This window comes from Gossypium hirsutum, chromosome D08 (assembly GCF_007990345.1).
Source record: "Gossypium hirsutum isolate 1008001.06 chromosome D08, Gossypium_hirsutum_v2.1, whole genome shotgun sequence".
NCBI classification, from domain to species: Eukaryota; Viridiplantae; Streptophyta; class Magnoliopsida; order Malvales; family Malvaceae; genus Gossypium; species Gossypium hirsutum.
The window spans coordinates 1,695,195-1,718,988 of NC_053444.1; the positions used below are offsets into that span (position 1 = coordinate 1,695,195).

The following is a 23,794-nucleotide window of genomic DNA, read 5'->3' on the forward strand; positions in this document are numbered from 1 at the left end:
AAACCTACAACACGTGTCATTGGGGTCGGCAATCGGGCAACAGAAGTGTGCGTCGTTTCTAATCCTGATTCTGATTTAGAGACATTCAATCATAATCCACCGCATGGTAGCTTTGCGCCACTAACTTTTTAACTAAGTGCGATGACCATCAGTTAGATAAAACTAACTTGTCTCACGACGGTCTAAACTCTTATGAATATTTAATCCAATAATAGGCAAATATATAGATTAACGATTTTCAATACATTTTAAAATAAATAAAATATTGAACTCTTGTGATTGATTTGGTGGTCAAGGGTTATTCACCCATAAAACCTACCAGAAATAACATTAAGATAGGTGTAACTTAACAAACAAATGCCTTTAAAATAATAACAAAATTAACAAAAAAACAAGAGCTATACAATATCTAAAAAATAACAATAAAACCCCTAACCCCTCTCCGCCAACGGATTAGGGTCACGGGCATTATTATCAAATCAATCATAATTAAAATGCAAGCTAATTCATTCAAATCATAGTAAAAATTACCCATTTAGTCCTAAATATGAGTTTACAGGGCCCTAAAATGATTTAAGAACAAATAGGGGCTAATTTGAAACAATTCTAGAAGTTTAGGGTGAAATCTCAAAGTGCCTAGAAACAGGAGACACACGATCGTGTGGAATGCCCCAGGCCGTGTGACTTTCAAAGTTGGGACACATGGCCGTATCCCAGCCCGTGTCTCTATCTGTGTAACTCATTGACTTGAGATACACGACCGTGTGTCAGACCGTGTGGAAACTACACCTATACTATTTTTCAACACGCTCAAGGCACATGCCTATGTGTGACACACGGCCGTGTGATAATAACAACAAAACAATAACAATATAATAGTGAAATGACAATAAAACAGTAGAAAAACAACAACAACAATTTTTTTGTAAATCTGGGTTGGGCTCGGACCAAAAAATTCTTACTCGAGGCCCGATCCATTTCCTAAACGGGCCATAAAAACCTTATTTTGTGTGTCTCAGCTTTCTTTCAATTGAATCATAATGCCCCCTCCCAAAATAATTAACCTAAAAATTTGCGTAAGTAAACCCTATAATTGCTTACTTATAAAAAGAAGAGTTTTTATTTCATAAAGATGGCTAAACCTACGACATGTGTCATTGGGGTCAGCAATCGGGCGACGGACACGTGCATCGTTTCTAATCCGAATTCTAACTTAGAGGCGTTCAGTCATAATCCAGTGTACGATAGTTTTGCGCCACTGGCTTTTCAACTAAGTGTGATGACTAATTGTGCGAATCAATTGTTCCTCTCATACTAGGTTGAATTACTATTGCGATGCGACCATCAATATGGTAAAACTAACCTTCCTCACGACGGCCTAAACCCAACTCACGTATCCTACTGGTGGGTGAACAATCCAACATTTGGTGTATGAAAGAAAATATTTTCTTTTTATAAGTAAGCATTCATGGGCATTGATGTTGAATGCTTTGCAGTTATAGGTAATATGATTAATATGAAAGAAAAGTTTTCTCTTTATAAGTAAGAAATTATAGTGTTTAGTTTCTACGCAAAATTTTAGGTTAACTATTTATATATATTTGTGGGAGGGAGCATTATTATTCAATTGAAAGAAAGCACACACAAAATCGAAATTCCATCACTTCAAGTAAGATTGATTCCTAATAATATTCACTTATCACAAAGGACATGCAAAATGTAAAATTTAAATTAATCTATGGGCACCCCTAAAATAGAAAATTATCTACTTAGGTCCTTTAGAAATTTTAAAAATTTAAATTAATAAAAATAAAATTACACTTTAGCCCTCTTAAAAATGATAAAAGTTTGATTTAATCCTTTAAAAATTTTAAAGATCTAATCTATTAAAAATTATAATTTAATTTCGATACTCTAAACAAATTTTCTAACTTCACCCCGCACAAGAAACTACAAGCTTTTAAGTGAAATATAACATCTATAGACAAGTTAGCCATTACCAGGTTTCCAAGAATTCAAGAATTCTTCTGTATATTTACAAAATAAAAAAGGATGTAAGTGCTTTGTATATTTTGAAAGTACAATTAATTGATAAAAATATCGTGGAACTGGAAGCTCGTGTACTAGGAGTCAGATTGTATTTTGCCATTTTTATTCAAAAATGGACAAATTAGTCCTTGTACGTTAGATAAAAAAGCAATTTGATATTTACTGTTAAAAATTTCATCCATTTCTACAGTTAAAAACCAACGTGGCTAATAGAATAATCAGGCACATACATGGACCGATTTTAACAGTAGAAGTGGATGGGATTTTTAGCAAAAGCACCAATTTGTTCTTTGATCTAATGTATAATGACTAATTTGCCTATTTTTTTAGTAAAAATGGTAAAATTCAATCTAACTCCTAGTATATGGGGCTTCCACAATACTTTTACCCTAATCAATTATTGTACATATTTTTATTGATATAATAACAAATTTAATCTGCAACATTTACACATTTTATCAACAATTATATGAAATAAATAAACATCAAACGCTAAATTTATAATGAGGCACCCCAAGAAAATTGATCGTCTGTTGGTGCAATCTAGCATCTTTATGTTGTAATAAGGCTTCTGTCCTTATGGCATCTGCAAATTGGTTCTTTGAAACTGCACGACTCCATCTATGGCCAGAAACAAGCACCACAAGCTTGGCATCTAGAGCTAAGTAGTTTTCCTCTGCAATATGATTAAGAACTCGGTTTCATATGTTTGTTTATTCATCTATGTTAAGGATTCCATCCTAATTTTATTTCTTGGTTTATGTGAATTATCTTGTAGTCCTTGGAAGTAATAATAATATGATGTTCAGTCTTTTCTGGCAACAATTGTCTCTTATATTAGTCTTAAAATATCATGGTCTCTGAATTATTTGATGTGTTGAGGTAATCTAAAGTTTACAAGGATTGTTTCTTTTCTAACTGTTACGTATCAGTATCGGAACAAAAATGATACATCTGCTGATACGGTACTGACTACATTGCTTTAGATGCACACTCCTTTAGTGGACCTGCTCACTGTTCTGAATTGAGAACAAGGATGACATCAAAATGAACTGCAATAACTTATCGATGCTGGTCCGATATCAGAATCATGATTATCGAATTCGTTTATCGGATCATAATGAGCAGTTTTCATCTCCTCGTTCATGGTGAATAGGGTTCCATGTATTCTATCAAACTGAGGGTGTGATGTATCCCCTGCAATAAATTCATGAGTTCTAGTACTCACCTGAATGAAACTCCAACCCGGCATCTTTCGAACACCTTTGTCTCTCATCAACTTCCTTGCCATTACAGATTTATCCCACCTTCCAGCTGAAGCATATATATTGGATAAAAGTGCATAGTTCCCACTATTCCAAGGCTCCAATTGTACCAAATGGAGCAAAGCTAACTCTCCCAGCTCAGCATCACCATGAATATTAGAGGCAGCAAGAAGAGACCCCCATATAGCTGCATTTGGCTGAAACGGCATCTCACTAACTAGTTTGAGTGCTTCTGCTAGATAACCGGCTCGACCAAGTAAATCGATCATACAACCATAGTGCTGAATCTCGTGTTGAATCCCGTACCTGTATTTCATAGCATGGAAATACTATCGACCCAAGTTCACCAATCCTACATGAGCACAAGCAGAGAGGACTGCGATGAAAGTGATATCATTCGGTTTAACTTGAGCCATTTCCATCCGAGAGAACATGTCGAGAGCTTGTGTGCCAAGTCCATGGAATGCAAGTGCTGATATGATGGTAGTCCAAGATATAACAGTTCTACGGGTCATATTCACGAACACAGGCAAAGCATTGCTTATATTGCCTGAATTCGAATACATTTCAATTAGTGCATTTTTAAGGGTAACCATTTGATCAAACCCACGTTTTTTAACGTAGCCATGAATGCATTCTCCCAATCGAATATGAAAAGCACCCAACTGCGCACAAGCGGAGAGCACAGCCAACATTGCTATTTCATCAGGCACTACATTCTCCAACTGCATTTTGCGAAACACAGCGATGGCTTCGTCGGGACGGTCCATTTGAGCATACCCTGCAATCACTGATGTCCAAGTAATAAGTACCGCACCATCGGTTTGAGTTCGAGGCATACGGCTCAATAAATCCATGGCAGTGTCTGGATCCCCAACCTTGACATACCCAGCAATCATTGCCATCCAAACCACAACATCATCTGAACAAACAGAGGCGAGAGGCATTTCATCAAACACCTTGCGAGCATCCGAAATGCGCGCGCACGAGGAATACATTTGAATGAGAGCCGAAACCACGTGAACATTGGATTCGAGCCCCGCACATATGGCTTGTGAGTGAATCTGGGTACCCAAACTCATTGCCCGAAGATCAACAACCGCCTTCAACGCGAACGGGAAAGAGTAACAGTCGGGTCGCAACCCGACCCGCCCAATGCTTTTATAAACAAGGAGAGCCTCAAAGGCGGAGTTGCAGAGTGTCATCCCCTTGATCATGGTGTTGAAAACATAAATGTGAGGGTGGCTTTGGGAATTAACTGAGAATACGGAGTGGGCATAGGCGGAGAAGCCCAGAGAAGAACATGTTTCGATGAATTGGCTGAGAAGAAGCTTGTCGTGATGGAGGGCTGTTCGAACCATGAATCCATGAGCCGTCTCAACATGGTTAAGGTTAGAGCAATGCTTTAGTAAGTAAAGCAATCTCTCTCTCATTCGCTAATGCCACTAAGCTAAAAAGCAGCGCCAGTACTGTTCTTTCTTATTCATGCTGCAATGGCGGACCTGAGCCAGATTATTTGTGCAAGCTTTGGCTTAACGGTGTAATTGAGTATAGGCTCGATTTCAAATTTGAGTTGGGAGTTTATACTTCAAAGATTTAACTTAAACATTGGTAGCTAAATAATAAATTTCATCATATAAAAATATATTTAAATAAAAACTTTGATCAGGGTACTTGATTTCGATTTGAATGGAACTACTTAGGCTTAAGCTCGACATACAGTTTGATAGTAATTATTTACAATTAATATATAAATTGATTTGTTTAAGCTTTTTTCTGGGTTGGTATAGTTCTTAACCAAATCATTAATTAATTTCTAAATTAAAGAAATATCTCTCTTCTTTCAACTTATAATTAATATTAATATAATAGAATTTTTCATGTTTTTAGTCATCTTTAATTAAAAAATAAAAAATCGAACATGTATTCAATAATATTAAAATACATACTTTTCATGATGTAAAATTATATTAAAATGAAAAAGTTTGATTAAGCTTATAAAGTTTGAATTGATTAGGATGCTTGAATTTGATTTGAATGAAACTGCTAAAGTTGAAGGTTAACTTGATAATTATCGGGTAAAATACCAAAAAAGTCCTTTTTTTTTAAATTTACCGAAATGGGCCCAGCATTTTATTATTTATCGGAATGGGCCATTTTCCCCGAAATCGCGTCCACATCAGCGCGATGTCAGGGGATGTGTCAGCAAATCGCGTCCACATTAGCGCGCTTTGCTTACGTGAACACAAATCGCTCCTACGAGGACGCGATTTGCTGACACGTCCCCTGACATCGCGCTGACGTGGACGCGATTTCGGGAAAAATGGCCCATTTCGATAAATGATAAAATACCGGGCCCATCTCGATAAATTTTAAAAAATAAGACTTTTTTGGTATTTTGCCCAATATGTATTACTGTAATATGTAGCTCAAATTATGTATTGTAGTTAATATTCATAATATTGTAGCTCAAATTGTCAATCCGTCTAAACTATTGTACTAATAACATATATTAATGTAATATTGAAGAGTTAATTGATAAAAAAAATAAATGCAACTAGTACAAAAAAGATTCAAAATTATTACCAACAAAATTTGAACCAATGTACTAAGGGAAAAAAAAACAAGCATCTTAACCAACTAAGCTAAACTAATTAATTGACATATTATAAAAATATTGTTATTATCTTAATTATATTACTTACGTTCTAATGATTTATCGGACCTATTCCATACACGTGCCAAATCAAAAAAAATAATATAACAATTCTGTAAAAAAAATCCGGTGTTTACTTCAAATAAATAAGAAAAATAATGATTTGAATATTTCAAAATTCAATTTTAAACCGAAAAAATTAAAATTTAGAGGTAAAAAATCGAACAACCAAGCGAAAAGTTATGGTCTTTCAAAGTTTTCCAAGCTAAAAAACATAAACGGTCAATTTTTTGACCGGTGGGTACTGTTCACGTGCGGCACAAATTGCGTCCACGTAAGCGCGATTTGCTTCCACGTTAGCAAATCGCGCTTACGTGGACGCGATTTGTTGCCACGTAAGTAATCGCGCTGGCGTGGACGCGATTTGCTGACACGTCCCTTGACATCGCGCTGATGTGGACGCGATTTCGAAAAAAATAGCCCATTCCGGTAAATAATAAAATACCGGGCCCATTTTCAATAAATTAAAAAAAATAGGGCTTTTATGTGCAATTTGCCCATAATTATCAAGTAGACTTTAAAAACCTGTTTTCTTTGCTTAATTCACCCATCCAAAAACCCTAACAATGGCTACCCTCTCGCATGATATGATCATTGAAATACTAGGTTGTTTAAGTGTAAAAGATCTTCTACGCTTCAAGTGCGTTTCAAAGCTCTGGTGTTCTTGGATCGAGGATCCATATTTCATCAACCTCCATCTCTCGTATTCCCTCAAAACCAATACCAATCACTCCCTTATCCTCCGTCACAGTAAGTTCCAGTTCTTGTCCGTCAACTACGACTCACCCAAAACAACTCGAAGACTCGAGCAGCCATTCGGTGAACAAAAAAAACCCATTCAAATAATGGGTTCTTGCAATGGTTTGCTGGCTGTAGAATATGACTACAATAGAATATTTTTATGGAACCTTTCAACGAGAAAATACCAGGTATTACCTTCCACTAAAATAGACTTTTCATCTCCATCGATTTGCTATGGCCGTTCAATTTATTACGGATTTGGGTACGATCTCGTTTCTGATGACTACAAATTGGTTCGAATGGTCCAATTACTTGGAGAAAATGATGAATATTTTCATTCTGAAGCTAAGGTTTACAGCTTGAGGAGCAACTGTTGGAGAAGGATTAAGGATTTCTGCTTTCATCTTATTTTCTATCGAGAATTAGGGTTTTTGGCTAACAATGTTTTACATTGGATGGTTTCTAGAACTCCCGAATCGAGTAATAGAAACCTTGTTGGTTTTGATCTTCGGAGCGAGGAATTCCGTGTAGTTGAATTGCCGGATTTTTGTTTAGATGAGAATTTCTATTTCGACGTAAAAGCCATGGGAGGTTACCTTTGTTTGACTGCAACTCACAGGGAATTGAATGATGTTGTGGTTGATGTATGGATAATGAAGGAATAAGGGGTTAAAGAATCTTGGGTTAAATTGATGTCGTCTACCCAACCTGACCTTCTTCCAGGTTCTCCATTTGAAGTACCTTTGGCTTTTTCAAAGAATGGTAACAAAGTATTATTCCACAATAAATACAGTCGGGGCAACAGGGACAGTCTCGTGTGGTATGATTTGGGAAGCAAAAGGGTTGAGAAGGTTGCGATTGAAGGTGTTCCAGTTGTCTATTATGTGTACTTGTATGTTGAGAGCCTTGTGCCTCTTAATGACAGGCGCCCCAGAGGTAAATTTTCTTTGTTTAATTGCATTTCTCTTTGTTATGTTATGACTTTTCATTTATATTTTTCTTTCTAGAAAGTAAAATAGATGTGTTTAACCTCCAGCTATAGCATTGAATAACTTTTCTTTTTTGATTGTTACTACATCAAAAAAAGTAGATTCATCCAAAACAGTGATATTATAATTAGAGCCATTTGTCCCTCTTAATAGCCCTATAGAGATAATTTTTCTTTATTTAATTGCTTTATATGGGCTTTTTTATTTAAATAATCCAAATAATTTAATTTAGTGCTTAAATCACCTATCTTTTTAATTAAACATCAAAATGACTTGAAATTTACAGTAAAAGTTGGTGGAGCTAAATTATATGGCGCCACCAACTTACCACGTCAGCAGGGAACATTAAAAAATTAATTTTTTTGATGGAGTCATGTATAAATACTATGTAAATATTTCAAGTTTTGAAAAAATGGGGGACTTCAAAACAATTTTTCATTTTCTGGTGGAGCCAACTTAAATGGTGCCACTAGACCCGACACTTTTTTTTTTACTTTTTTATTAACTTTTGTCTTTTTCTTTAAAATTTTTTCTTTTTTTAAGTTTTATATTTTTTCTTATTTTATTTTGTTTATTTATTTATTTTATTTATTGTTATTAATTTTAAAAATTTTGAAATGTATTATAATATATATTTTAAAATTTTAAATATTATTTTAAATTATTTTTTAAATTTTGAATATTATTTTTTAAAATATTAAATAAAAAAACCAATCTTATATAAGGGGGGTTTGGTCCCCCTTTCAGAAGAAAGAAAAGAGAGAAAAAAAAGTTAAGTTAGTTATTTTTTTTATATATTTTATAGTTGTAATATAATAATTATTTATATTGTATTTATGTGTTTTTTTTTATATTATGTAGATATCAAAATGTCTTCTGGAGATACAGATCACACTTCATCGAGGATCGATGAAACAGAAAAATTAATTATGAATTAAATAAAAAAATCGTTTTAGTTTCTCTTTTTTTCTTGCTAAGCACTATTTTGCTCAACGTGTTTTGATTCATGAATGTAATCTCTATTTAGTTATTATTATTCCTTTTTAACTATTTTCTTGCATGAAATTAATCTGTATGTGTTGGTTATAATTTTTTAATTTTAGTACACATTTATAAATTTATATATTAATTTTTTAATTTTAGTATACATTCATAAAATAATGTACTTATTATATATTTTTAATAGATAAAGACAAAAAAGATTTTCTTAATAGATTTAAAATCTTTAAAAAATTAAAGAAATTAAATATATTAAAAAATGTTATGTTTAGCCAATTTTAAAATTTTAATATTTTTTAAAAAATTAAATATATTAAAAAATGTTAAGTATAACCAATATTAAAATTATAATATATTCAATATATTTTTTAAAAATATATTTTAAAATGTTAATATATTTAATATATTTTTTAATAGGAAAAGAGAAAAATGATTTTTTAATATATTTAAAATTTTAAATATGTTAAAAGAAAATGTTGAGTATAACCAATTTTAAAATTTTAATAACTAAATATATTTAAATATATTAAAATTTTGAAAATATTAAAAAAAATTAAGTCTATATATTATATGTAAGATAAAAGTTCTCGTATATAAGATAAATTTTCGAGTTTGAATATGCCTAGTTTATATTATATATAAAACTCTATATATTATTATAGATATAAATTCAATAAAAATAACTTCTTATTATTATTTTTATATTTACGCATACAACCAATAGTTTTTTAGGATATTATTATTTTTTTATGTACTTTTTGTTGTTATATAGTTGCCTTTAGTTTTAATGCTTAACCATGATTAATATTTTATGACAAATCTTCATTCTATTATTAATGTATTATTACTTATTTAACTTAACTTAAATAAAAAAATACTTAGAATGGCTACATTGATATAGTATAAGTGTGATATTTTTGTTTTCTCAACCTTTCAATTTTAGTCTTCAATATATAATTTTGTGTTTAAATTATATAGATAATTGATTTATCATATTTTTATAAAAAAATTTACCATACATGATGGTTATCGGGTTTTGAGGTCGCGGTTTCATTTTCCCAAGTACGTTTGAATATCTTTAAAATTAATAATTTATAAAAATTATATTTAAAATTTAAAAAATATTAAAAAATATATTTAAAATATTATAAAACAAATAATAAATTTGAAAGGTCATATCTTTAAAAATAATATATTTTAAATAATTTAAAATCATAATTTAAAATAATTTAAAAATCATAATTAAAAAAATTATAAAAAATTAAAATATACATTTAAAATATTATAAAACTAATAATAAATTTGAAAGGTCATATCTTTAAAATATTTAAATATTTTATATTATTAAAAATATATTTAATATTTAAAAAATAATATTTAAATTTTTAAACAATAATTTAAAAAATATATATTTAAAATTTAAAAAATATATATTATATAACATTTCAAATATACATTTCATGTTTTTTAAAATTAATAATAAAATAAATAAATAAAGATAAAGACAAAAAAATAAAAAAAATGTCAGAGAAATGACAAAAGTTAAAAAAAAGTAAAAAAAAAAAAAAACAAATTTGAAAAAAAAAATAGAAGCAGGGTGTTCTGGTGGCGCCATTTAAATTGGCTCCACCAGAAATTGGAAAATATTTTTTAAAGTCCCTCATTTTTCATAATTTTTTAATTTATAATTTATAATTATTTTTAAAGATATTTAAACCTTTTTAAAAGAATTTTTATAAAAATTTTATTTATAAATTTTAAATGTTTAAATATTATTAAAAATATATTTTATATTTAAAAATAATATTTAAAATTAAAAAAAATAATTTCAAAAATATTTTTTAAAATTTATAAGAAATAATTTCAAAAATATATATTTAAAATTTAAAAATATAATTTTGAAATTATTTTATTTTGTTTAAAAATATATTTTTAAAAATATATTTAAAATTTAAAATTTAGAAAAATTAATTTCAAAAATATATTTTTAAAATTTATAAGACATAATTTAAAAAAATAATATTTAAAATTTAAAAATAATATTTAAAAATAATATTTAAAAATAATATTTAAAAATTTAAAAAATATATATTATAAAACATTTCAAATATACATTTCAAATTTTTTAAAATTAATAACAAAAAATAAATAAAATAAATAAACAAAATAAAATAAGAAAAATATAAAACTTAAAAAAGAAAAAAATTTAAAGAAAAAGACAAAAGCTAATAAAAAAGTAAAAAAAGAAAGTAAAAGAAGGGAGTCGAGTCTGGTCTGGTGGCGCCATTTAAGTTGGCTCCACCAAAAAATGAAAAATTGTTTTGAAGTCCCTTATTTTTTCAAAATTTGTAGTATTTTCACGGTATTTATACAGGTGGCGTCATTTTACATGGTTCCACCAAAAAATTAATTTTTTAATGATCCCTGCTGACTTCGCAAGTTGGTGGCGCCATATCATTTGGCTCCACCAACTTTTACTATAAATTTCAGGTCATTTTAGTGTTTAATTAAAAAGGTGGGTCATTTTGGTATTTAATTAAATTATTTGGGTTATTTAAATAAAAAGCCGAAAATATGTGTTGCAATATGAATTTCCATTTATGTTTCTCTTTGTAGAAATTAAAATAAATATCTTTAACATCCAACTATAACACTGACTAATTTTTTTTTTGAATGACAGTTCGAGAAAAACGTACTTCCACATAAAAAAAGTAGATTTGTCTAAAAAACTTTACTTGATGTTATAATAAGAGAAAAGATATGAGAGTTTCTCGATTACTTTATGAGTATGGTATTATTATTTTTATGTATTGGAGGATGGTATCATTATATTTTTATTTGGTATCACTTTTATATTTATTATTAAATAAATTAACATTGAACAGAAAATATTTTTGTCCATGTATACATATTTATTATATTACTCAATTGATCAAGTGTTTGAAATTGTTCTTATTTCTATTATAATTTGTAAATAAAAAATATTTATGATTATGACATAACATATACCATGGTAAAATACATTAATAATTGGTGATTAATAATATAGGTGTCATTAGTTGTTGATCTATCTATGGATGCAATAATATATATATGTAATGGTGAGTTGAAAGTGTAATTGGACTAATTTTATATAATTTGTAAATGTGGAGGGTTAATTTTATTAAATTATTAAGAAATAGGGCCAAAATGATAAAAATGTGCAAATGTTGATGACTAAATGTGTTAATATATCAATTAACTTATAATTAAATAAAAAAAAACTTACCTTTAAAATCGTTGTTTTTCATGCTATGCTACGCTTTTCTCTACTGCTAAACCCTTAAAAAACTTTTCTTCTTTGATTAACCTACACATCCAAAATCTCTTGAAAATGGCGGCGCTCTCCCATGATATGACTCTTGACATCTTTGTTTAAGTGTAAAAGATCTTTCACGCTTTAAATGCGTTTCAAAGTTCTGATGTTCTTGGATCGAGGATCAAAATTTCATCAAACTTCACCTCTCCTATTCCCTCAAAACCAATATCAATCGCTCCCTTATTCTCAATTACGGTAGGTACCAGATCTTCTCCGTCAACTACGACTCACCCAACACAACTCGAAGACTCGAGCAGCCTGAACAAAACAAAAACATTCAAATATTGGGTTCTTGCAATGGTTTGCTGGCTGTAGAAGAACGCGACGGTAGAATATTACTATGGAACCCTTCAACGAGACACTACCAGGTATTACCTAATTCGACTGAAATAGAGTTTTCACCTCCACCGATATTCTATTACCATTCAACTTATTCCGGATTTGGGTACGATCCCGTTTCTGATGACTACAAATTGGTTCGAATGTCCAATTACTTGGAAGAAATGAAGAATATTTTCATTCTGAAGCTAAGGTTTACAGCTTGAGGAGCAATTCTTGGAGATGGATTAAAGATTTCTGCTTTTATTTTATTTCCGAACGACAATTAATAGGGGTTGTGGCTAACAATGTTTTACATTTGTTGGCTTATAAAAATCCCGAATCGAGTTATAAACACCTTGTTGGTTTTGATCTTCGGAGCGAGGAACTCAGTTTAGTTGAATTGCCGGATTTTTGTTTAGATGTGGAAGCCAATGTCGACGTAAAAGCCGTGGGAGGTTACCTCTGTTTGACTGCAACTCATAGGGACATGGATGTTGCGGGTGATGTATGGATAATGAAGGAATATGGGGTTAAAGAATCTTGGGTTAAATTGATGTCGTCTACCCAACTTGACTTTCTTCCAGGTTCTCCATTTGTAGTACCTTTGGCTTTTTCAAAGAATGGTAACAAAGTATTATTCCACAAGAAAGAGTTAGGGGGTAACTGGGAGAGGGACAGTCTTGTGTGGTATGATTTGGGAAGCAAAAGGGTTGAGAAGGTTGGGATTGAAGATCTTCCACTTGACTATGATGTGTACTTGTATGTTGAGAGCCTTGTCCCTCTTAATGACAGGTGCCCCAGAGGTAAATTTTCTTTATTTAATTGCATTTCTCTTTGTTATGTTATGATTTTCCATTTATATTTTTCTTTATAGAAATTAAAATAGATGTGTTTAACATCTAACTATAGCAATTATTAACTTTTTTTTTGAATGACAGCTCGAGACAAAATTTTAGGCCTGTTTTCTAGGCTCGAGCTTGTCCCGAAATATGGGCCTAAAAAATTATATAAGCCCGGCCGGAAAAAGAATTACTATGCCCGAGCCTGGCATGACCCGGCCTATATATTTGAATGACAGTTCAAGAAAAACGTACTTCTACATCAAAAAAGTAGATTTGTCTAAAAAGCTTTACTTGATATTATAATAAGAGAAAAGATATGAGGGTTTCTCCATTACTTTATGAGTATGGTATTATTATTTTTATGTATTGGAGGATGATATCATTATATTTTTATTTGGTATCACTTTTATATTTATTATTAAATAAATTAACATTGAACAGAAAATATTTTCTTTCATGTACATATTTCTTATATTACTCAACTGATCAAGTGTTTAAAATCGTTCTTATTTCTATTATAATTTGTAAATAAAAAAATATTTATGATTATGACATAATACCGTGCTGAAATACATTAATAATTGGTGACTAATAGTATAGGTGTCATTATTTGTTGATCTATCCATGGATGCAATAATATATATATGTTAATGGTGAGTTGAATGTGTATGTAGACCATATTTATATAATTTGTAAATGTGGAGGGTTAATCTTATTAAATTGTTAAGAAATAGGGCCAAAATGATAAAATGTGCAAGTGTTGATGACTAAATGTGTTAATATATCAATTAAAAAAAGGCTACATCATCATCCTTCTTTAATTGAAAGTGACCAAAACAAAACTGACTGAAAATGTTAGTGATGAAATTAAAAGTTTTTATAATTTGATAGCTAAAACAAAAACACGCTAATAATTGAGACCCTTTTTATTTTTACAATAAAAATAATCAATAAGATAAGATATTGAATCTAGTTAATAGTTTTATTTTTATTTTGGTCACTGAAAATAGAATACTTGTAATTTTGTCAGCCAACTAAGTATTAAATCTCTAATGACGATTAATTGTACACACTACATCAAGTTAACACTTTCATTTTGGTCACCCAAAAAATATTCTTTTTCTAAATATTGGTCAAGGCAAAACAAAAAAAGATTAAAGTGAAAAAAATTCAAATAGTAATATTTAAGCGATGATTCGATGATCAATACAATGAATTAATATCCAACGACAAAAAGAAGAATATACTTTAAATCTAAGTCGATCTGACGATCAATGTCGAAGATCAAAGAAGAAAGTTGTTTAAATTTTAATTTATAGATTCGTGATGCTTAAAGCCGTTTCATGAAAAAAAATTTGAAGAGTAGAAGAGAAAATGAATGAAAGCTTTCGATTAGTGCAAACAATGTAAACAGAAAAGACCGTATACAACAATGATTTTAACAAGTCAGTGACTTGAATGAAAACTTTCAAATAATTTTATAATCATTTTATAATTATGAGATTAAAACGTAATTATATTAGTAATTTAGCGAACGTGATTTACCCTAAAAAAACAATGCCAAGTACCAAGATTGGAGCAGGACATGGGATTGCAAATTTTGACAGAGAGGAGGATAGAGAGGGTGGTATAATCATGGAATAGATTAAGGCGGAGTTGCAGAGTGTCATCGCCTTGATCATGGTGTTGAAAACATAAATGTGAGGGTGTGGCTTTGGGAATGAACAGCGAATACGGAGTGGACATAGGCGGAGAAGCCCAGAGAAGAACGTGTTTCGATGAATTGGCTGAGAAGAAGCTTGTCGTGATGGAGGGCTGTTCGAACCATGGATCCATGAGCCGTCTCAACATGGTTAAGGTTAGAGCAATGCTTTAGTAAGTAAAGCAATCTCTCTCTCATTCCCTAATGCCACTAAGATAAAAAGCAGCGCCAGTACTGTTCTTTCTTATTCATGCTGTAATGGAGGACCTGAGCCAGATCATTTGTGCAAAGCTTTGGCTTAACGGTGTGATTGAGTGTAGGCTAAATGGAATACCAATTTCTAAACTTGAGAAAGGAGTTTATACTTAAAAAGATTTAACTTAAATTCAAACATGGGTAGCTTAATAATAATTGAAAATATAATTTGATGATATAAGAATATATTTAAATAAAAAGTTTGATCGGGATTCTGAGCTTTGAAATTGATTAGAATGCTTGAATTAGATTTGAATGGAATTACTTAAGCTTAAGCTCGACATGAATAATTGGAGTTATATAACTTGTAAATCTCTTACTCGAATCACCAATTCAGCTATGAAATTAAATAAATATATCTTTTTTTACCTTATAATTAATAATATTATAATAGAACTTTTATGTGTTTACAACATTTTTAATTAAAAATTCAAATATCGAATTTGTATTCAGTTTTTTCATGATATAAAAATATATTAAAATAAAAAATTTGATTAGGATATTTGAATTCGACTCGATCACAAACATAATCAAATAAAAACAAACTTACCTTTAAAATCGTTGTTTTTCATGCTATGCTACGCTTTTCTCTACTGTTATACCCTTAAAAAACTTTTCTTCTTTGATTAACCTACACATCCAAAATCCCTTGAAAATGGCGCCGCTCTCCCATGATATGATTCTTGACATCTTTCGGTGTTTAAGTGTAAAAGATCTTTCACGCTTTAAATGCATTTCAAAGTTCTGGTGTTCTTGGATCGAGGATCAAAATTTCATCAAACTTCACCTCTCCTATTCCCTCAAAACCAATACCAATCGCTCCCTTATTCTCCGTCACCGTAGGTACGAGATCTTCTCCGTCAACTACGACTCACCCAAAACAACTCGAAGACTCGAGCAGCTTGAACAAAACAAAAACATTCAAATATTGGGTTCTTGCAATGGTTTGCTGGCTGTAGAAGAACAGAACGGTAGAATTTTACTAAACGAGAAAATGCCAGGTATTACCTTCGGCTAAAATAGTGTTTTCACCTCCACCTGCATTCTATTCCTGTTCAACTTATTCCGGATTTGGGTACGATCCCGTTTCTGATGACTACAAATTGGTTCTAATTGTCCAATTACTTGGAACATATGAAGAATATCTTCATTCTGAAGCTAAGGTTTACAGCTTGAGGAGCAATTCTTGGAGAACGATTAAAGGTTTCTGCTTTTATTTTATTTCCGAACGACAATTAGGGGTTGTGGCTAACAATGTTTTACATTTGTTGGCTTTTAAAATTCCCGAATCGAGTAAGAGAAGCTCTGTTGATTTAGATGTGTTCGCTTATAAAAATCCCGAATCGAGTTATAAACACCTTGTTGGTTTTGATCTTCGGAGCGAGGAACTCAGTTTAGTTGAATTGCCGGATTTTTGTTTAGATGGGGAAGCCAATGTCGACGTAAAAGCCCTGGGAGGTTACCTCTGTTTGACTGCAACTCATAGGGACATGTTTGTTTCGGGTGATCTATGGATAATGAAGGAATATGGGGTTAAAGAATCTTGGGTTAAATTGATATCGACTACCCAACTTGACTTTCTTCCAGGTTCTCCATTTGTAGTACCTTTGGCTTTTTCAAAGAATGGTAACAAAGTATTATTCCACAAGAAAAGCTGTAAGGGCGACATGGACAGCGACAGCCTTGTGTGGTATGATTTGGGAAGCGAAAGGGTTGAGAAGGTTGGGATTGAAGGTCTTCCACGTGCCTATGATGTGCACTTGTATGTTGAGAGCTTTGTCCCTCTTAATGAAAGTGTCCCTCGTAATTACAGTCGCCCCATAGGTAAATTTTCTGTATTTAATTGCATTTCTCTTTGTTATGTTATGATTTTCCATTTATATTTTTCTTTCTAGAAATTAAAATAGAGGTAATTTTTCTTTATTTAATTGCTTTCTTTTATGGAAATATGTGTTGCAATATGAATTTCCATTTATGTTTCTCTTTGTAGAAATTAAAATAAATGTCTTTAACATCTAATTATAGTACCGATTAACTTTTTTTTTTGAATGACAGCTCTAGAACCTCGAGAAAAGCGTATGGCAGCTCTAGAAGCTCGTGAAAAACGTATTTTTACATCAAAAAGTAGATTTGTAAATAACAGCTCGAGAAAAGCGTACTTCTACGGCAGAAGATAAATTTGTCTAAAAAACTTTACTCTTTACTTAATCTTATAATAAGAGAAAAGATATGAGGGTTTCTCGATTACTTTATGAGTATGGTATTATTATTTTTATGTATCGGAGGATGATATCATTATATTTTTATTTGGTATCACTTTTATATTTATTATTAAATAAATTAACATTGAATAGAAAATATTTTCTTTCTTGTACCTATTTCTTATATTACTCAATTGATCAAGTGTTTGAAATTGTTCTTATTTCTATTATAAGTTGTAAATAAAAAATATTTATGATTATGACATAATACCATGGTGAAATACATTAATAATTGGTGACTAATAGTATAGGTGTCATTATTTGTTCTTCTATCTATGGATGCAATAATATATATATGTTAATGGTGAGTTGAATGCGTATGTAGACCATATTTATATAATTTGTAAATGTGGAGGGTTAATTTTATTGAATTGTTAAGAAATAGGGCCAAAATGATAAAATGTGCAAGTTCGATGACTAAATGTGTTAATATATCAATTAGAAAAAGGCTACATCATCATCCTTCTTTAATGGAAAGTGACCAAAACAGAACTAATTGAAAATGTTAGTGATGAAATTGAAAGTTTTTGTAATTTGATAGCTAAAAACGCGCTAATAATTGAGACCCTCTTTATTTTTACAATAAATATAATCAATAAGATATATTGAATCTAGTCAATAATTTTATTTTTATTTTGGTCACTGAAAATGAAATACTTGTAATTTTGTCAGCCAACTAAGCATTAAATCTCTAATGACGAGTAATTGCACATGCCACATCAAGTTAACGCTTTCATTTTAGTCATCTCAAAAATATTCTTTTTCTAAATATTGGTCAAGGCAAAAAAAATTAAAGATTAAAGTGAAAAAAAATTCGAACAGTAATATTTAAGCAACGATTCGATGATCAATACAATAAATTAATACCCAACGACGAAAAGAAGAATATACATTAAATCCAAGTTGATCTGACGATCAATGTCGAAGATCGAAGAAGAAAGCTATTTGAATTTTAATTTATAGATTCGTGATGCTTAAAGCGGTTTCATGAAAAAAAAATTGAAGAGTAGAAGAGAAAAGGAGTGAAAACTTTCGATTAGTGCAAACAATGTAAACGGAGAAGACCATAAACAACAATGATTTTAACAAGTTAATGACTTAAATGAAAACTTTCAAATAATTTTATAATCATTTTATAATTATGTGATTAAAACGTAAACTTATTAGTAATTTAGTGAACATGATTTACCCTAAAAAAACAATGTTAAGTACCAAGATTGGAGCAGGACATGGGATTACAAATTTTGAAAGCTAGGAGGATAGAGAGGGTGGTATAATCATGCAATAGATTAAGGCGGAGTTGCAGTGTGTCATCGCCTTGATCATGGTGTTGAAAACATAATGAACAGCGAATACGGAGTGGGCATAGGCGGAGAAGCCCAGAGAAGAACGTGTTTCAATGAATTGGCTGAGAAGAAGCTTGTCGTGATGGAGGGCTGTTCGAACCATGGATCCATGAGCCGTCTCAACATGATTAAGGTTAGAGCAATGCTTTAGTAAGTAAAACAATCTCTCTCTCATTCGCTAATGCCACTAAGATAAAAAGCAGCGCCAGTACTGTTCTTTCTTATTCATGCTGCAATGGAGGACCTGAGCCAGATCATTTGTGCAAAGCTTTGGCTTAACGGTGTAATTGAGTGTAGGCTCGATACCTGGCTTTAGCTAAATGGAATACCAATTTCTAAACTTGAGAAAGGAGTTTATACTTAAACATGGGTAGCTTAATAATAATTGAAAATATAATTTGATGATATAAGACTATATTTAAATAAAAAGTTTGATCGGGATTTGAGCTTTGAAATTGATTAGAATGCTTGGATTAGATTTGAATGGAATTACTTAAGCTTAAGCTCGACATGAATAATTGGAGTTATATAGTTTGTAAATCTCTTACTCGAATCACCAATTCAGCTATGAAATTAAATAAATATATCTTTTTTTTACTTATAATTAATATTATTATAATAGGACTTTTTATGTGTTTACAACATCTTTAATTAAAAATTCAAAAATCGAATGTGTATTCAGTTTTTTCATAATATAAAAATATATTAAATAAAAATTTGATTAGATTCAATATTTGATTAGGATACTTGAATTCGACTTCAACAGAAATACAATAATTAAATAAAAAATAAACTTACCTTTAAAATCATTGTTTTTCATGCTATGCTTTTCTCTACTGCTAGACCCTTGAAAAACTTTTCTTCTTTGATTAACCTACACATCCAAAATCTCTTGAAAATGGCGACCCTCTCCCATGATATGACTCTTGACATCTTACGCTGTTTAAGTGTAAATGATCTTTTACGCTTTAAATGCGTTTCAAAGTTCTGGTGTTCTTGGATCGAGGATCCATATTTCATCAAACTTCACCTCTCCTATTCCCTAAAAACCAATACCAATCGCTCCCTTATTGTCCGTTACTGTAAGTACCAGTTCTTGTCCGTCAATTACGACTCACCCAAAACAACTCGAAGTCTCAAGCAGCCACTCAGTGAGCAAAAAAAATACATTCAAATATTGGGTTCTTGCAATGGTTTGCTGGCTGTAGAAGACGACGACGGTAGAATATTACTATGGAACCCCACAACGAGAAAATACCAGGTATTACCTTCGACTGAAATAGAGTTTCCATCTCCTCCGATACGCTGTTCCCGTTCAACTTATTACGGATTTGGGTACGATCCCGTTTCTGATGACTACAAATTGGTTCGAATTGTCCAATTACTTGGAGCAAAGGATGAATATTTTCATTCTGAAGCTAAGGTTTACAGCTTGAGGAGCAATTCTTGGAGAAGGATTAAAGATTTCTGCTTTTATTTTATTTCCTATCGACAATTAGGGTTTTTGGCTAACAATGTTTTACATTTGTTGGCTTTTAAAACTCCCGAATCGAGTAAAAAAGACCTTGTTGGTTTTGATCTTCGGAGCGAGGAATTCAGTTTAGTTGAATTGCCAGATTTTTGTTTAGATGAGAATATCTATTTCGACGTAAAAGCCATGGGTGGTTACCTTTGTTTGTCTGCAACTTATTGGGAATTAGGTGACATTGTGGCTGATGTATGGATAATGAAGGAATATGGGGTTAAAGAATCTTGGGTTAAATTGATGTCGTCTACCTATCCTGACCTTCTTCTATGTTCTCCATCTGAAGTACCTTTGGCTTTTTCAAAGAATGGTGACAAAGTATTATTCCACTTTAAACTCAATCGGGACAGAAGGGACAGTCTTGTGTGGTATGATTTGGGAAGCAAAAGGGTTGAGGAGGTTGGGATTAGAGGTGTTCCAATTGTCTACGATGTCGACTTGTATGTTGAGAGCCTTGTACCTCTTAATCTGAATCCCCCCAGAGGTAAATTTTCTTTATTTAATTGCATTCTTTTATGGAAATATGTGTTGTGTTTCTATTATTTGTACGTTGCAATATGAATTTCTCTTTCTAGAAATTAAAATAGATGTCTTTTAACATCCGATTATAGCACTGAATAACTTTTTTTTATGACAGTTCGAAAAAAACGTACTTCTACATCAAAAAAAAAGTTTTGTCCAGAAAGAGGTAAATGTTAAACGAAATTTGTTTCTTGATTACTTTACGAGTATGTTATCATTATTTTTATGTATTGGAGGATGGTATTATTATATTTATATTTGGTGTTATAATTAAAAATCCAAAAATTGAACATGTGTTCAATAATATTAAAATACAAGTTTGTTATCATTTCTATATTCACTATTAAATAAATTAACATTGAACAGATAATATTTTCTTTCACCCATGTAATGAGTGCGATAAAATCTAGTATATATTAAACAACACAAATACCATGGATTTCATTTTATTTATTTATTTTTATTTAATTCCTTTTTCTTTTATGTATATGTGTTTATTAGATTACTAATTGATTTAAGAGTTTAAAATCACTCTTATTTCTATTTATAATTTGTAATGAAAAAAAAATTTATTCAATTGATTAATAATTTGAATTAGTTGTTATTTCTATTAAAGTTTGTAAATTTATGATTATTACATAATACCATGCTGAAATACATTAATAATTGGTGACTAATAGTATAGGTCTCATTATTTGTTGATCTATCTATGGATGCAATGATATATATATATATGTTAGTGGTGAGTTTAATATGTATGTGGACCAAATTTATATAATTTGTAAATATGGAGGGTTAATTTTATTAAATTGTTAAGAATTAGGACCAAAATGATAAAATGTGTAAGTGTCTGACTAAATGTGTATGTGGACCAAATTTATATAATTTGTAAATGAGGAGGGTTAATTTTATTAGATTGTTAAGAATTTAGACTAAACTGATAAAATGTGTAAGTGTTGATGACTAAATGTGTTAATATATCAATTAAAAAAAAGCTATATCGTCATCCTTCTTTAATGGAAAGTGATCAAAACAGAACTAACCGAAAATGTTAGTGATGAAATTGAAAGTTTTTGTAATTTGATAGCTAAAACAAAAAAACATGCTAATATTTGAGACCCTTTTTGTTTATACAGTAAATATAATCAATAAGATAAGATATTAAATCTAATTAATAATTTTATTTTTATTTTGGTCGGTCAAAATGAAATACTTGCTATTTTGTCACCCAACTTTTAAAACACTTTTATTTTAGTCACCCAAACGTTAAATCTCCAACGACGATTAATTGTACATGCCACATGAAGGTAACGCTTTCATTTTGGTTACTCAAAAAAATATTATTTTTTAAAATATTGATCGAGACAAAAAAAGATTAAAGTGAAAAAAAGTTCGAATAGTAATCTCTAAGCGACAATTCGATGACCGGTACAGTGGATTAGTACCCATTGACGAGTAGAAGAATATACCTTAAATCCAAGTTAGTCGAACGATCAATGTCAAAGATCAGAGTAGAAAGGTATTTGAATTTTAATTTATAGATTTGTGGTGCTTAAAGCAGTTTTATGAAAAAAAATGAACAGTAGAAGAAAAAGGTAATGAAAGCTTTCGATTGGTGCAAGCAATGCAAACAGAGAAGGCTATATACAATAATGATTTTAACAAGTTAGTGACTCGAATGAAAACTTTCAAATAATTCTATGATCATTTTATAATTCTGTGATCAAAACGTAAACTTATTAATAATTTAGTGAACTAAGTGTGGTTTACCCTAAAAAACAAGATTAAGTACTAAGATTGGAGCAGGACATGGGATTGCAAATTTTGCAAGAGAGGAGGATAGAGAGGGTGGTATAATCATGCAATAGATTAAATTGTAGTGTCTCTGTTTTGTTATGGCTATGGATTTTTAACATTCATTTTTATTATGCAGACAACAGTATTTCCCTTCCATTAGCTGATCCCAACTTCCATGGCCACACTTCACTTAACGCAGCCACACCAAAACAAAACATTCGTCATCGATACCCATAAGCGATCAACTTTGGGTCATTTTCTTTTTCCCTAATGATGGAGGCTTTGAGCAGTACCTTCAATGACTATGAATAGACAGAAACAAAAGATAACAGAAAAAGATGAAAAATAGAAGAAGAGAAAAGTATTTTAATCTTTATTTCATAAAACTAAAAACCTACCTTTTACATAGAAGACTTCACTATTTATAGGGAACTAAGATGAATAACTGAAGCAGCAACGAGTTAGCTGAATTAGTCTTACTAACCACCTGATCATGACTTATAATCCTATTATCATCATCGTTCTCTCCTTCTACTAAAATAGATAAACATGAAGAGATTTCATCAGTAGAAGCAACTCAAAGCTGATGCTGCAAGTGAGTAAAAAAACCAGCTGCCAGTGGCTTAGTCAGAATATCTGAAATTTGATGTATAGCCGGATCATAATGAACATCAACTTCACCAGCAGCCACCTTTTCGCGGACAAAACACAAGTCTAACTCCGCATGCTTCATCCGAGTATGTTGCACTGGATTGCTAGAGTGTGCAACGGCACTAGTTTTATCACACCAAATGATCGGAGGTTAAGCAACAAGTTGAATTCCTATCTCAGTCAACAATGATTTCAGCCAAGCTATTTCACACACAGTATTGGCAACACTTCGTAATTCAGCTTCTGTAGACGATCGTGCCACAACACTTTGTTTCTTGGAACTCCATGCAACTATGTTGTTACCAAGAAACATAGAATACCCAGCTGTAGAACGACAATCATCAATGTTGCTTCCCCAATCTGGGTCAGAGTAAGCTGTAATGTGTAAGGAGGGACAAGGTCAAAAGACAAGTCCATGTTGTAGGGTACCTTTGAGATAACAAACAATCCATTTT

The 23,794-nt window shown here is 30.9% G+C and overlaps 4 protein-coding genes and 1 pseudogene across 4 annotated transcripts; 4 read left to right on the forward strand and 1 right to left on the reverse strand.

The window, feature by feature from the left end:
* Positions 1-2,886: 2,886 nt before the first annotated feature.
* On the reverse strand, positions 2,887-4,991 carry LOC121220174 (pentatricopeptide repeat-containing protein At5g56310-like; annotated as a pseudogene).
* Positions 4,992-6,596: 1,605 nt separating this feature from the next.
* LOC107926163 (F-box protein CPR1) lies at positions 6,597-7,868 on the forward strand. Its single transcript, XM_041099205.1, has one exon. It carries the CDS (start codon positions 6,597-6,599, stop codon positions 7,434-7,436), a length of 840 nt encoding a protein of 279 aa, XP_040955139.1. The 3' UTR covers positions 7,437-7,868.
* Positions 7,869-12,087: 4,219 nt separating this feature from the next.
* Positions 12,088-13,672, forward strand: LOC121220175 (F-box protein CPR1-like). The gene is made up of 2 exons (XM_041099447.1): positions 12,088-13,241; positions 13,377-13,672. Exons 1-2 carry the CDS (start codon positions 12,926-12,928, stop codon positions 13,511-13,513), a joined length of 453 nt encoding a protein of 150 aa, XP_040955381.1. The 5' UTR covers positions 12,088-12,925; the 3' UTR covers positions 13,514-13,672.
* A 1,328-nt stretch (positions 13,673-15,000) lies between these two features.
* Positions 15,001-17,558, forward strand: LOC121220056 (F-box protein CPR1). Its single transcript, XM_041099206.1, has 4 exons — positions 15,001-15,155; positions 15,943-16,080; positions 16,229-17,061; positions 17,293-17,558. Exons 1-4 carry the CDS (start codon positions 15,001-15,003, stop codon positions 17,412-17,414), a joined length of 1,248 nt encoding a protein of 415 aa, XP_040955140.1. The 3' UTR covers positions 17,415-17,558.
* Positions 17,559-19,699: 2,141 nt separating this feature from the next.
* LOC107926164 (F-box protein CPR1) lies at positions 19,700-21,289 on the forward strand. Its single transcript, XM_041099448.1, has 2 exons — positions 19,700-20,853; positions 21,007-21,289. The coding sequence occupies exons 1-2, from the start codon at positions 19,743-19,745 to the stop codon at positions 21,066-21,068; spliced, it is 1,173 nt and encodes a 390-aa protein (XP_040955382.1). The 5' UTR covers positions 19,700-19,742; the 3' UTR covers positions 21,069-21,289.
* Positions 21,290-23,794: the final 2,505 nt, after the last annotated feature.

Bases quoted from the DNA above. Each gene is read 5' to 3' on its own strand.
- LOC107926164 (XM_041099448.1), top strand. From the start codon at position 19,743: ATGGCGACCCTCTCCCATGATATGACTCTTGACATCTTACGCTGTTTA. The intron at 20,854-21,006 runs GTAAATTTTCTT...TTTTTATGACAG, and splicing joins TAATCTGAATCCCCCCAGAG to TTCGAAAAAAACGTACTTCT.
- LOC107926163 (XM_041099205.1), top strand. From the start codon at position 6,597: ATGGCTACCCTCTCGCATGATATGATCATTGAAATACTAGGTTGTTTA.
- LOC121220056 (XM_041099206.1), top strand. From the start codon at position 15,001: ATGAACAGCGAATACGGAGTGGACATAGGCGGAGAAGCCCAGAGAAGA. The intron at 16,081-16,228 runs GTACGAGATCTT...TTACTAAACGAG, and splicing joins CTTATTCTCCGTCACCGTAG to AAAATGCCAGGTATTACCTT. The intron at 17,062-17,292 runs GTAAATTTTCTG...TTTGAATGACAG, and splicing joins TAATTACAGTCGCCCCATAG to CTCTAGAACCTCGAGAAAAG.
- LOC121220175 (XM_041099447.1), top strand. From the start codon at position 12,926: ATGGATGTTGCGGGTGATGTATGGATAATGAAGGAATATGGGGTTAAA. The intron at 13,242-13,376 runs GTAAATTTTCTT...TTTGAATGACAG, and splicing joins TAATGACAGGTGCCCCAGAG to CTCGAGACAAAATTTTAGGC.